The sequence below is a fragment of the Pleuronectes platessa genome, chromosome 14 (genome assembly GCF_947347685.1).
Source record: "Pleuronectes platessa chromosome 14, fPlePla1.1, whole genome shotgun sequence".
Classification (NCBI taxonomy): Eukaryota; Metazoa; Chordata; class Actinopteri; order Pleuronectiformes; family Pleuronectidae; genus Pleuronectes; species Pleuronectes platessa.
In genome coordinates this window covers 21,231,905-21,245,158 of record NC_070639.1, presented here as the reverse complement: position 1 = coordinate 21,245,158, position 13,254 = coordinate 21,231,905, and the positions used below count along the sequence as shown (strand labels likewise).

The 13,254-nt window shown below is 40.5% G+C and overlaps 1 protein-coding gene across 1 annotated transcript; it reads right to left on the bottom strand.

Annotated features, from left to right (window-relative positions):
- Positions 1–928: 928 nt before the first annotated feature.
- On the bottom strand, positions 929–12,997 carry LOC128455739 (protein mono-ADP-ribosyltransferase PARP14). The gene is made up of 17 exons (XM_053439561.1): positions 12,719–12,997; positions 12,501–12,628; positions 11,756–11,792; positions 10,657–10,875; positions 9,821–10,042; positions 7,495–9,731; positions 6,766–6,996; positions 6,326–6,544; positions 6,069–6,147; positions 5,746–5,901; positions 5,577–5,639; positions 5,247–5,423; positions 4,833–5,051; positions 3,960–4,580; positions 3,619–3,752; positions 1,907–2,081; positions 929–1,683 (listed from the first exon to the last, which is right to left on the bottom strand). Exons 1-17 carry the CDS (start codon positions 12,894–12,896, stop codon positions 1,400–1,402), a joined length of 5,379 nt encoding a protein of 1,792 aa, XP_053295536.1. The 5' UTR covers positions 12,897–12,997; the 3' UTR covers positions 929–1,399.
- Positions 12,998–13,254: the final 257 nt, after the last annotated feature.

The window sequence follows — 13,254 nt, the reverse complement described above, 5'->3', positions numbered from 1 at the left end:
ACTGCCACTCATTATTATCATTATTATTATCCTTCCCCTCTTTACCACGCTCACCCCCACCCGGCCGAGGCAGATGGCCGACAACACTCTGTCTGGCTTTAGAGGGTTCTCCCAGTTAAATATTGTAAAATATTACTATGTAAAGTACCTTAGGCTTATGTGTATTTTAATTTTGCACCTAACAAATCAAGTTGAATTAAATATTAATATTCAGTGTAACTTATATCCTTTTCCTCAATATTCGCTGTCTCCCGTGGTTTTATATAAACGTCCACATATACTCCATCCCGTACACATGCAGGGTTTCACCTGGTTTTCCTTCTGTTTATCTTGGCAACAGCAGGGAAGACTGTATGTCCACACTTGCAGTATGTCCTGCTGATGGAGCCAGAGATTCGAGCAATGCCATTGATGAATATATCGCACTGAACGTTCAGAGAAACCTGAGGAGACCAAACTTTATTACCACATCGCAACAATCATATATTTATATTGCCGTTATATATTCAAATAATTACATCCGAATGTGATAAAGGTTTATTGAAGTGATTGTGTATGAATTCAGATAATCAAATACCTTAACCTGGAGAAAAGAGATGAAACACAATTTAGTGTCTGGTTGAATATTCACTGTTATTGAGAAAGCTTGAGAGGAAAAACACTAATTTCACACCGAGAAGCAAACTTGGTGCTTTGGGCTGCATTTGTTTCTCCTTTGTGATTGCAAGTATACGTTTATGTGGAAAGGAGGGGTTTGACATATTCTACCTGGTGTGTACTACAAGGCTATGTACATTTTAGGAAATTATTACATATTTAGACTGATATTTCTTTGAATACTACAATTTCCTATGTGTGGTGCTCTAATAGACATAAATGGACACAACTATGAAGCTCGACTCATCAACTCTAAATCAAATAAAGAAAATACTGAACAAGCCAGTGTGCTCTTATGAACTTCTAATTGCACACCGCGTTTATTGGAACAGCAGTTAACTTCCATAATCCTCTCAAAACAAAAAGTAAACACTAATCTGAATTCCAAAACCAGTTTGTATCCCATGATTTCCTTCAGGAGAGCAGGTCCATTATTCTCAACACTCAATCATCAGTTTGATTATACAAAGAATAACATACAGGCAAAAACTAAAATCTGTGAACAATCATTCGCCTTTCTTTACATTGTTATGTGATTATTATATGTTTCATTTTCCAGGCACTATGTGACTCTTGTGATTAATACTTGATTACTAAATACCTTCTTTAACCAAATACCTCAAGTAGATGGGAAAACAAATGCGATTATTCAGCTGATGTGAAACAAAGACTTTTTAAGTGATTTTAACACAGTATAAAATGTGGAAGCATTTGGTCTTTGTTATGTCAGAACATTGTGGCGTTACTTGAATGTGATCAAATACTCAGGATAAGCCTGGACGTCATGGAAGATGATAAACATGTGGGGATTAGCCATGCGGTCCACGACACTGTCGTACCGCTGAGGGGCCTTGTTGATCTTGACTGGTGGTTCGATCATGTCTTGTTGTCCGAGCGCGTAATCCCCGGTCAGCACTTGGCAGAGGTACATGCACTTCTCCCCTTTCGGATTCGGCTTGGAGTATGTGTCCTGGGCAGAGTAGTTGGCATTGACAGCAAAGTACGTGCCATTGCCATAAGCAGCAGCTGAAAATGAAACAGCAGCAAACATGTTTTGTTTTAATTTATCTGTTAACATCTGTCTTTCATTCACTGAAGTTAAAATGAAGAAATAACTGAAAAACAACGTTAAGAATATTCAATAAAATAAAATAAATCTTAATGTTATTGAACAGTTTCAGTTTACCAATAAAGGTAAAGGAAGAGTCTGGTGAAACTTTGTCCCATATTTTCACCATAAACTTCTCACCGTTCTTTCCTGCGTAAACCCTGTTGAAGCCATTTTGATTAATAATGTTCACTGTGGTCTCAGTGGTGCCGTGGAACAGACGCATCTCGTTGTTTGGATGACCGTTTCTCTGCTCAATGTCACGCTTCTTGATCTGTATGGTCTTCCACAACATAGGGTTCTGGATCCTCTCAATCTAAATAGGAGGGAAAAGTAAATTTGTGACAATAAAAAAATGGCAATTTTGTTTTGGTACTCTAAATTGGACGATACGAAAAGAACTGGTGTTGTGGATAACATGCATATGCACAAAACAGAGTTTGATAAATGCTACTTCTCAAGCAAACGTTGGGATCTATATAAAAACAAACCTGACGGGAGAATGTGCAAACTTGTACGCTAACTCTGACCCATGCGTAGGGAACTGTTTGGGGGAAGGGACGTGCAGACGTGAGGTGGTGATTTGAAGCCAGATTATTGATCCACTTCTTCATGACCGTTAAAACCAACAGCGTTATATTTGTGCTTGCATGTCATAACCGTTCCTTAGGAACCTTCAATTGAAAAAGATATGACAACTAACAACATAGTACGAGTTGCAGAGACGATTCATTAATTTTTTAATAATATCTTCTAACACTGTGCGTGTATTGTCAAGTACGGCTTTAGTTTTCATCCTGTGTGTGTGTGTGTGTGTGTGTGTGTGTGTGTGTGTGTGTGTGTGTGTGTGTGTGTGTGTGTGTGTGTGTGTGTGTGTGTGTGTGTGTGTGTGTGTGTGTGTGTGTGTTTAAACCACTGGGACATCACTTCCATTTCCAAATAATATCCCAGAGTGGAGGTTAGGATCCTTTTGATGTGTGAAGTTATCTGCACGATAGCTCTAAATATAGTAATACTGGTGTGACACTCATGCGTAATACTGTGTGATGGATGCACTGGCACTGATAGAGAAGTGTGTAGATGGAAGGATGAGGAGGACACGAGTGCTCAGCGATTGCAAAGATTTCCTGTTCCATGATCATGACTTATCAGCTGAGATAGATTCTATAGATCTGTGATCTTAAGTCTTTGAGTTGAAACTGAGTCCAGTATCACACAGACCGACCCGACGGAACCGAACCATCCCAATAGAAACACAGTACTCACCACTCTGGTTTATTAGTTGTCAGGTCTGTGTGATGGGATTAACACTGTTTAATATTAACCTTTCTATGTAAAGCCTCATTTAAAAATTGTAATTGTTCTCAATATATAATTGTGTAAAACTTGATAGATCGAGGCGATCGCCGCTGTTTCTGAATTGAATAATCCTGCAGATTCATGTATGCATGTTTCCAGGTGGACTTTGATTTAAGTGAACATGTTCATGTGTGTATGGTTTATTACATCTGAATCTTTTTTTGCCCTTGACAAGTACAATTTTGAAGGCGGCAAAGAAAAAGTTATTTCCAGGAGCATAATCAAAGAAGTTCTGACATTCACTCTCTGTTTGTATTTGTTTTTCAATGGGTTTACAATGATATCATTCCTTACTTCCATACAGGGTTAGTAGCATGCAACTGTTAAAACGTTCTATATGTTGTTAATTTTTAAATGCACAGGTGTAAAATTGTTATCAGGAAGGAAAACATTGGTATTGAACAATCTCCAGAACAAAATGTTCTGCTCTAGTAACAAAGCAGTGTCACTAAGGCTTGATATTTTAAATACAGTACATTTTAAATGAGGACTACCTTGATGACTGGTTGTTTGCACGAGGCCTGGAACAGATTCAGGACTTCATTGTACTCTGGTGTTTCCTCTTGGATGGAGACAGCCACACACGTAGTGTTGGGGGGCATAGCCTCCCAGTGCGCAGGTAATGCATCTAGAAACAAAATAAATGTTTGGCTTAAAAAGACTGAGAGAGGTCAAAAAGGGAAATCGTGTTAAAACAGGGAAATCATTTGCGGTAATAAAAGGTTTAAATCTAGTGTGAATGGACATTATATTCTAGCTTCATATTGGAACTTTCACCAGTTACTACTGCTTTATTATTTTTTTTAGACAGAACTCTCATCAATCAGTCAAATACCTCCCAGTTTGTCAATTCTCCTTATCTGCAATGTGTGTCCCTTTTTGTTGGTGGCCGGTCCGTTTGGCAGAGTGACTGTGTAGTCTTGACCTTGGACCTTGACTTTTACATCTGTCAGCTTCTTTTGCATTGCTTGCTCGAGGTGGAGGTTTGTTTTTGGATCAAAGCTTTGATACTGGAGCCCTTGCTGTTGATACTGCCAGTCTGCAACTGTGCTTGCCATCACTACGTCTCTCATCAGGTCATCATCTTCCTTCACCTTTTTCATCATTGTATGAATCTCTGCGGTGGCTTTTAGTACGCCATTGCTGAATCCCTTAATGGTTAATTCGACTTGATCCTTCTTGCCTTCGATCATGATGCTCACACCCAAAGCCTTCTGGATCTTAATAATCTGCTGGTGGTCCGCGTCGGAGAAGCTGAGGATGGCGGTGTCTTTAATGTAGCTTGTGCTGTAATCTTTGGTTATCAGATCATTGATCCACTGCTTAGCCGAGGCCACATTGGCCTGTGAGTCTCCGCAGATGTGGAAGCAAGCCGGGTCGCAGGCCACTGGCTTGATGACAAAGTTTTCTTCTCTTTCTTTATGGGGCTTGGCAGCAGTTCCACCCACAAAGAATGCTGTGAGAACAAATTCCAAGGGCTACATTATTCATCTCACATTCAAACCAGACTATGGATTAGAGGAACATGAACATATTCTCTTCTCTTCTCTTCTCTGTACTAGGGCCTTCACTTTCTTTTTGAAATTCTGCCATTTATTAGTACATGCGCTTCATATTCAAACTATAATAACCTGTTCGATTTCAAATGATGCAGTCTAGAAGCATTTGATATTTGATACAAAAAGTGACAGTCCTGTTCTGTACTTACATGTGAATCTTTTCCACAACCCACCATCCTTATCACTGGTTTTACTGGCAGTGCTTTGTCCTCTGTGTTGCATACTGCTCTGGAACTCGTTCAGCATCGGTGCTTGGAAAATAACAATCCGAATAGTCTTCAGGGAACCATGAGGGTTTTGGCTCAACACATCGATCACCGCATCAAACATGGCATCTGCCACCTGTCTTGCCTGCATATTGGCTTGAGCTGAGAGGGTAGAGCATAATCAAAGTTGCACAAGGCAGTGCACGAATCATCACTTGTAAAAACAAAACTGAAGAACCATGGCTGTGTTCATTCTCTCTGAATCAATAGAATTCATGTGTAAACAGAAACATTCAATAAAATAATCTCCAAATTGATTTAATACTGAGACTTTCATTTAATATACTCCAGACTCACCTGTGCCAATGGCAGGTAAAGAGACAGAAGCGTAGGTGTTTTTCACACACATCTCAAGTGCACTTTTAACTACCGCGCTGATTTTTCCTGGGTCGTCCTGTTCGATCACATGGAGGATTTTCTTACAACTTAGGTTACCTGGATCGGTCATTATCATGCCCTGGTTGGGCAGGGCACCTAAGGGTTAAGACAATGGACTTGTAATAATATTTAAACTTAAAATAACTAATTGCAAAGCACTAATTGTGAATGAATTGATATCATTCGATGCCCAGAACTAAGCAAAAATATTGTTTAACTTTGGCCCGTCAGGTGTAAATGTTTCATTACCAAGACGTTGGCACTCTCCTTCAACAGCCGGACCAGCTGCTTCTAGAATAGCCTTGGATACTCCTAGTGGAGGGAAAGACACACAATAATATGATAGGGGTCTATGGATACAACTTAAATTGTAATTGTTCTGCATAGCTGAACCATTCCTCTTCTCGCTGTCATTTACCTGACTTGAGAGAGAAGCTGTCATTGGAGGCGTTGACAATGACCTCACTGGTCTCCTTTGTTATTACTCCTGTGACCACCTGAATGGTGACGTCGCCCATTTTGGTCTCATGCATTCCAGTGCTCGAGTTAACGTTTGAGAATGGCCCTTCTTGCACTGAAAAGAAATCAACAGCAAATCAACCAAATTATGAATAAAATACATTTGAGAATAACTGAGCCACTCAGATCAGTTGTTAATTAAATAATTTTACAGATTTCTTACATTTCCAAAAGCATCGCATATTTACTGCATATAAAAATGTTGAAAAGATGTTTGCCTACCGGTGTTTTGTGGGGAACCTGTGGGTGCTGGACCAGATGAGGCACTGGGGAACTCCTTGTCAAATCCATCCCTAAAGGCCTGTAGACAGAATCAGAACTTCTACTAAACACTCACAATATTATCAATACATCACCAAAACATTACAAGAGCAGATGTTCATGAACATGGACCTAATTGACCGTCGCTGATTTGTCATTAAGTTAATTTCCATGGGAAATAACACAAAACTACTCCAAAGCTTCTTCTGTCTCCTTACCTGGATAGTCTTTGCATCGCCTGGATAAAGGACAATGACAACCTCTTTCAGGTGCTTAGGTTTTTTCATGCTAAACGCTGAGATTTCACTCAACATCGAAGAGGCGACAAGGTCTCTTGGGAAACCAAGGTTTCCAGTACCGACAGCAGGTAAAGCAATAGAGGTCAGGCCAGTGTCCTCTGCCTTGTCCAAGCAATCCTTGAAAATGGCAGTCAAGATCTGTGAGGAAAAGCATTGATGCTTTTAAAATCTAGGTACCACATACTGATAGTTTACACTGCTGCATCCACTTACTATCAAATGCAATTTGAGATATAATAATAAGTATAATATAGTATAATCCTAATATCACATTTAGCAAAAGAAAAGCAGGAGAAGTGGTAGATCTGAGACATGTTCCGATACAGTATTGAACAGACTCAGAGGATAGAGCATGTTACCGTTTCAGTTGTGCCTTGTCCCTTGCCCCAATGAGGTGCAATTGCATGAAAGACTTTCTTGCTCTTCAGTTGGCCGCCGTCTGTCACAATGACCTCACCAAAACTTCCTCTGGCCTTCTGGGCATTTATCAACTGCTGAAGTTCGGGTCCGGCCTTGAGCAGTATTGCATTTGAAACTGCTCCTTTGTTCAGTTCAAGATCTTCAGACGTTGTGTTCACAATCACCTCAGTCTAAGAAAAACAGAATGTTATCAGTTCTTCATTTAACAACATCCTTATTAGCCCACAAGTCTGGGAGTTAGTCTTAGCAATATAGTATTTAAAGGTAGGGTTGGTAAGTTGTTGAAAAACATTTCATCGTATTTGTTGAAATCCTCTTGACATCCTGATAGCCATGTGACAATCAAAAAAGAATGTCACAAGTGTCTGTGGCTCTCTTGTAGTAAACACAACCAATAATTCTGGTAATGAATTATTGGACATAAGCTGATGTACCGGTCTATCACTAACCAGCGGTCAGTGAAGATGACCAGTCTTCAGCCAGAGAGACATACAGTACACTGCTGAATCCGTGAAGACAGTGGGATGTATCGGTTGCATTTTTTCAGAGTAGTCTGCTCTTGCTAGTTTTTTTCACGCTTAACAACCCTAGCTTTAATTATATTCTAGTATTTTGTCATCACACTATGTCAGCATGTTTAACTAGAAATATTTTTAAATTCTATTTACCGTGGCATCTTCGATGTTTCCTTTAGTGAGAGTGATATTCAAGCCCTCTATGGTTGTCACTTGACCCAAGCAGTTTGGGTCAGATTGGGTAGATCTAGCCTGTGTCAGAAGTGGAGAGGCGGTTTGAAGAGTGATTCCACCATTTCCAAATTCGCTTTTGACAGCTCTCTCCATAGCCTGAACAGCAGCGTCATCACTGTTCACCAAATGGATCTCCTTCAGGGTGTTTTCATCATACTTCTCATCACAGTGTTCCTTCACAGCCTTGATGATGGTCAGCGCACACAAATCAAGACCAAAGCCCTGGGTTCTGCTGATGGTGGGCAGTGCCACAGTGATGCAGCCATGCCTTTCAGCAAGATCCAGGCTTCCTTTGACAGCTCTTTTCAACTGTGCCTGAGACTTCTTGGGTGCAGATGGATCAAAGACTGGTCCAATTGCATGGATAATTTTTTTGCAACGAAGCTGTCCTCCAGCATCAGTAATGACACAGTCTCCAGGCTTGAGCAGCCCTCTCTGGTTAATTATTTTGTCGCATTCAACCTGCAACTGAGGTCCAGCAGAATTCAACAGTGCTGCTCCAAGACCCCCGTTGTGTTGCAGCTGCCCATTAGAAGAATTGACAACTGCGTCCACTGGGTAACTGCACAGATCTGCCTTGCAAACAGCTATTTCAACACCATCAGATGTCTGAAACTGATATACAGGTTTTGGACCCGGGCTTTGGGCCAAACCAGCCTGCCCACCACCTGTCTCATCAACTAGTTGGACCAAGCAGCCAGTGTCAGTTAACAGTGAGGCCACGTACATAGTTTCTTTATCCTGGAAGAACTTCTTCACCCCAGGTTTGGTGACCTTAAAACGTTCAAAGCTCAAAGACTGGACCAAGTTTTCAACTAAGGTCTTGCAATGTGTGACATCAACTCTGGAACCATTGAGACAGATGGCCTCGTTTCTGAAAGACACCTTCACTTTGTCTTTGACTTGGTCCAAAGAAGATGTTTTGCATTTTTTAATGTACTCAATGATGGTATTGGGCTTGACATCAACACTTTCTTCAACTTTGGCATACTGCGTTAAGAAGTACTCAAGCTCATCGCTGACTCTCGTGACATCACTCTTGTGGCCACACACAACAACTTGTTCACCAGTGCAGAGGACCTGGAGTCTCCTGCATGACTTGCTGTTGGCATCTTGTAATTGTCTGACCAGATCCTGCCACGCCGGAGTCTCCAGGACACTGCTATCTTCTACACTGATGTTCTGAGACATCATAAGCTTTTTCAGATGATCTTCAGCATTGGTCAGATCTCTGTCAGAAAAAGCAAAGAGCTCCACTCTCTTTTCACTGATCTCAAATGCTGCATTTATTCCCTCAGATGTCAGCAGGACCTTTGTAAGCTCATCTTGCTCTTCAAACCTCAGCAAGTCAAGCACAGATTTATCCATTTCTAAATTCATTCGTTTTAATGAATATTTTGCTTCAAGGATCACTTTGTTTGCTTCCAAAATCTCATCTCTTAAACCAGTTACAATCAAATCTGGACTGTCTTCTGTGAATGACATTTTGAGCTCTGGGTACAACTGTCGAAATTTGTCCTGAAGACCACCTTGACACAGGAGGTGGAATATTGCTGGGGACACTTTGATGACGTCGGTCTTCGTCGCTTTCTCCCTCTGCACCTTTCCCTCAATTTTGTTGATGGTTTTACGAAGACTTTGCTCTAGTTTATTGACATCATCCACAAAGCCAACCACTGACAAGGCGCCGCTGGCTTTATCATGCGCTAAAGTCACATCCTTGTTCTGTAACATTTGTCCAATATTCTGCAGACACTCTTCCAATACCTCTGAATCTGGCTGAAACTTCAGGGATTTGAATTTGGACATAGCTTGTGCAAAGGCTGACCCCACGGTACTCTTCCACTCTTTAATGATGGCTTCTGCATCTTTTTGGCCAAGAATTGAAGCTACGGGTCTCAAGATCACAGCAGATCCTTCTAGTTTTACACTACAGTAGTGTTTAGCTAAGTCACTGTGAATGGTCTCTAATGCTGATTTATGGTCATTTAGGTATCTCCACACTGCATTGTCAGCGGGTTCAGAGATGGCAGCTGGGAGTTTTAAGCAGGGCCTGTCTTTGCCATAGAGGGCTGCTCCCAAAGATGAATAGAAAGGATAAACTCTGAACTCTTCCTGCTTGCTGTGATGCTTCTCCTTCACGACTTTCTGAGCAGCTACAGGAAAAAAACATCACATTAACTGTCAAATCGTCCAGAATTGATATATTATAAATAATATTCAACGTGTACTATAACTGTGTTACCTTGACTGTCTTTGAAGGTGACGATAAACTGTTCCCCTTCATTAAACAGAACACTTTCCACACCCTCCCCTGCATTCTCGAAATACAGGTGGAGGAAATCTTTATCGAACTTTTTGGTGTCTTCGATTGCAACTTGCTTAGTGAGTTCAAGAGGCCGGACTGACAATCCCTTATTTGTGAACATCCTGTTTTGAGGGCATCTTGCCACAAAGTCGGTGCTTTCTGTGGGATAGTGATCAAAAGTAGTAGTAGTGGTAAGATGACAATGAAATCACATTTGAACAAGAATTAAGTCGTAGTAAGATGAACTTTCATAATATTATGAGAGTTAAGTCATAATTTTAGGCTATGAATCATTTTTTTTTCAATCCGGCGCTAATATACCTTTCATAAAATGGCACCAATATCTTTGCCGAGGAGAAGTTGAGGGTTCTTACAACACATGTTTTGAGATAAACAAAATGTTTTACATTACCTTAAAAGAGTAAATAAGAAAACTCAATTTGGACAATTTTATATGAGTTGGCTAGGAGTGGTTAGGATGGTGAGGATGTTTTTTAGTGGTCGCAGAAAAGTAATTTCTTAGTACCCTGGCTTCTAAATTATGGTGTAGTTCAGCTCGGTGTTGTCTCCCTGTGTTGTGCTGTAAATATCTCCTATAAATTTACTTGGTATTTTTATTTTTTAGCATTATTATAATAACTATAAATCAGCAGAGATATGCTGAAGATGATACCGATGCACTCAATTGAAAGGCAACCTCTGTACAAGTTTTGTTTTTTGGAACTGTTATTACACTTTTACACAAACACAACACACACACAGTAAGCAAATACCTTTTCCAGTCTCGAAAGTAACCACAACGGAGGAGATGCCATGAATGATTTCCAACGTGAACGAGGCAGATGGGGATTTCATTCCCTTTATAATGTTCTCCACCAGCATCTCCAAAACCTCCTGGCTCATGTCCTCAGGAACTTTCCCTAAAACAGCCGAGGTGGAGGTTTCCTCTGCTGCTACATCGTCTCTGCCTTTGGCCTCCGCCTGAACTTCAGCTGTGAGTTAATGAAGATTAAGTGTTTGAAAACACATTTCTTAATGAACTAAGATAATAAAGTAACACAAAAAATGTATGACATGTCTTATTTGTGGGAAAGCTTATTCTGGGTGTTAGCTCATGAGCGATGTTCTAACATGAGCCAAAGTCTCACTGTCACACATGCACAACTCAACGGGAGGTTTGTTGCACAGAAGCTTTCAAAGCGGCAACAAATTTGCATTATTCAGGGGAGAGGTGCAGCACCTCTTCACTGTTGTCAGCTCTTATCACCGAATTTGTTTTGTTTTTTCATTTTTGTGTGTGTCACAAGTTAAACAACGTCATAATGTTTATTGTTTCCAGTCTGGGTTACTGTAGAGGGGACCCACTCCCGATGTAAATATAAAGTAAGGAAATATAAAGGGCCCATTCTAGGGTAAAGAAAACAACAATTCATACAATTTAGAAAAACACAAGAGAAAACACAACCAGGATTATGTTATATTCAATTTCTGCCCAATGGATCCCTTTACAGTGAAGGCAGATGATTTACAGGAAATCAGCAGCAGTCGGTTTCATTATCTGAGCTGCATCAATAAACATTCCTTTCTGATGAATCAGAAAGGAGAGTTTCAAACAATCTCGACAGGAGATTGTTTGGCCGTGCTTATTTAGTTTCATGTAATTAAGGTTCATATGAAGCCTGAATATCAAACACGATACAACTAAGCAAAAGAAAAAGGAGAGAGTGAGAGGCAAAGGGAAGGGTGGAGAGAATCAAAACTGAAACTAACTGTATGTGTGTGTGGTTTGACACTGCAAGTCTGACATAATTTATCTATAACAAACAAACAAAAAAATAATCACAGAGTAAGAAACATATTGGTTTGACTTACAGGTCTTGGTGACGTTATCCGATGGAACTTCCTGTTTCTGACAGTACACAAAAAAAGGATTTAAGTCACAACTGTGTTTTTATTTGTCTTCTTGTGTAACCAGTTTCACCTCATAAGCGCCCTAAATGTCCAATCAGACAAGTTACACATGAATTAAATCATCAACTGGGTCAAGTAAATATCACAGAAAGGCGTGACCCTTGTTTAATTATAGCTTCCAAACAGCAGGGAGGGAAATGAGCAAAGAACACAGCGTCCAGCACGGCCTTGAGTTATGACTCTCATGTGCTCCTACATAAGCCTGGGCCTAAAGCTCAGTGTAGAGTATATTGATTTACGATGCATTGTGTAAGCACAGTAAGGAGGTAAAACACATAATCGATTTACCTCCGATTTGTAAAGTGTTTTGCTGTATATTAATATATTATTAATTAATTAATGTTCCTGTCCCAGATTTCTAAATCCGGGACCATGAATCAGCCACAATTTACAAAGAGGGTTCAGCTATAAGTCCATGCTCAATTCCTTCTTTACTGTTAGCTCTATAGCTTTGATTAAAAGCCACACCTCATTGAACATACTTTGAAAACTGATCATAGTTCAAGCTCACTAAGTTTTCCAAAAGGGGGGGTAATATCTTTATTTATATGGAACTTCTCCAAACAAATAAAGTAGTATTACTTTCACACCACTTTATCCAGGATGCACACACAGGACACCTGACATTTCATTAAACCTCACTTACCTGCGATGATGGTGCTGCTGCTGCTGCGGGTGCAGTCTTCTCATCTGGAGGGAATCGAACTGTCATTTTCAGAACAGCTTTATCCAACTGGATCTGGTGCGACTCTTTCCCCAGCACATTTTTCTGGTCTGTGAGTGAAGGAGAAGAAGAAGAACTCATTGTTAATGACGGAGGAGGTCAGATCACTTTTATAATTCTCTAGTTTGAGTCCAGGCCACCCTGCTCGGTGCGGAAGCGCAGCATCGCCGTCCTGCTGCCACTCTGGTAGTCCACCTCGCAGTCTCCACCGCCGCCGGACTTCTTGCTGTTGAAGTACTTCAGCAGCTTCATTTTGATTTTCGGGAAGTCGTTTTCTTCCAGCTCAACGAGGAGCGGGTAAGAATACACGTCGGACATGTCTGCTGTCCGGACTGGTTCTGCCGCTGCCTCCCAGTTACTTTCTGTTTTGTTTCTTTGGAAACGCAGCAGTTTTTGCCACTTGCCGAGTCCTCTTTTTACTTTCACTTTATGAAGTGGGGTCGAATTGAGGAACAGGAGGTACGATTTTGACAACTGTCTTCATTGTGCATTAAACCTATTGTGTACTTATTTTATGCACTGCAATTAGAAGGCTTTTCTAAACATGTATTATTTCTAGTTAGAAATTATTAGGGGTACAAGGATTCTGCAAATATGATAATTCCCTCATCATAAAACCAGAAGAGTCATGTGACACATGCAGCTGAAAGACAGAAAAATAGGTGTAATGTGAAAT

Excerpts from the sequence above, each read along its gene's own strand:
- LOC128455739 (XM_053439561.1), bottom strand. The coding sequence starts at position 12,896 with ATGTCCGACGTGTATTCTTACCCGCTCCTCGTTGAGCTGGAAGAAAAC. Across the intron at positions 10,043-10,656 it reads TACTTTCGAGACTGGAAAAG|AAAGCACCGACTTTGTGGCA; the intron begins GTATTTGCTTAC and ends ACTATCCCACAG. Across the intron at positions 1,684-1,906 it reads GGTTTACGCAGGAAAGAACG|CTGCTGCTTATGGCAATGGC; the intron begins GTGAGAAGTTTA and ends TTTCATTTTCAG.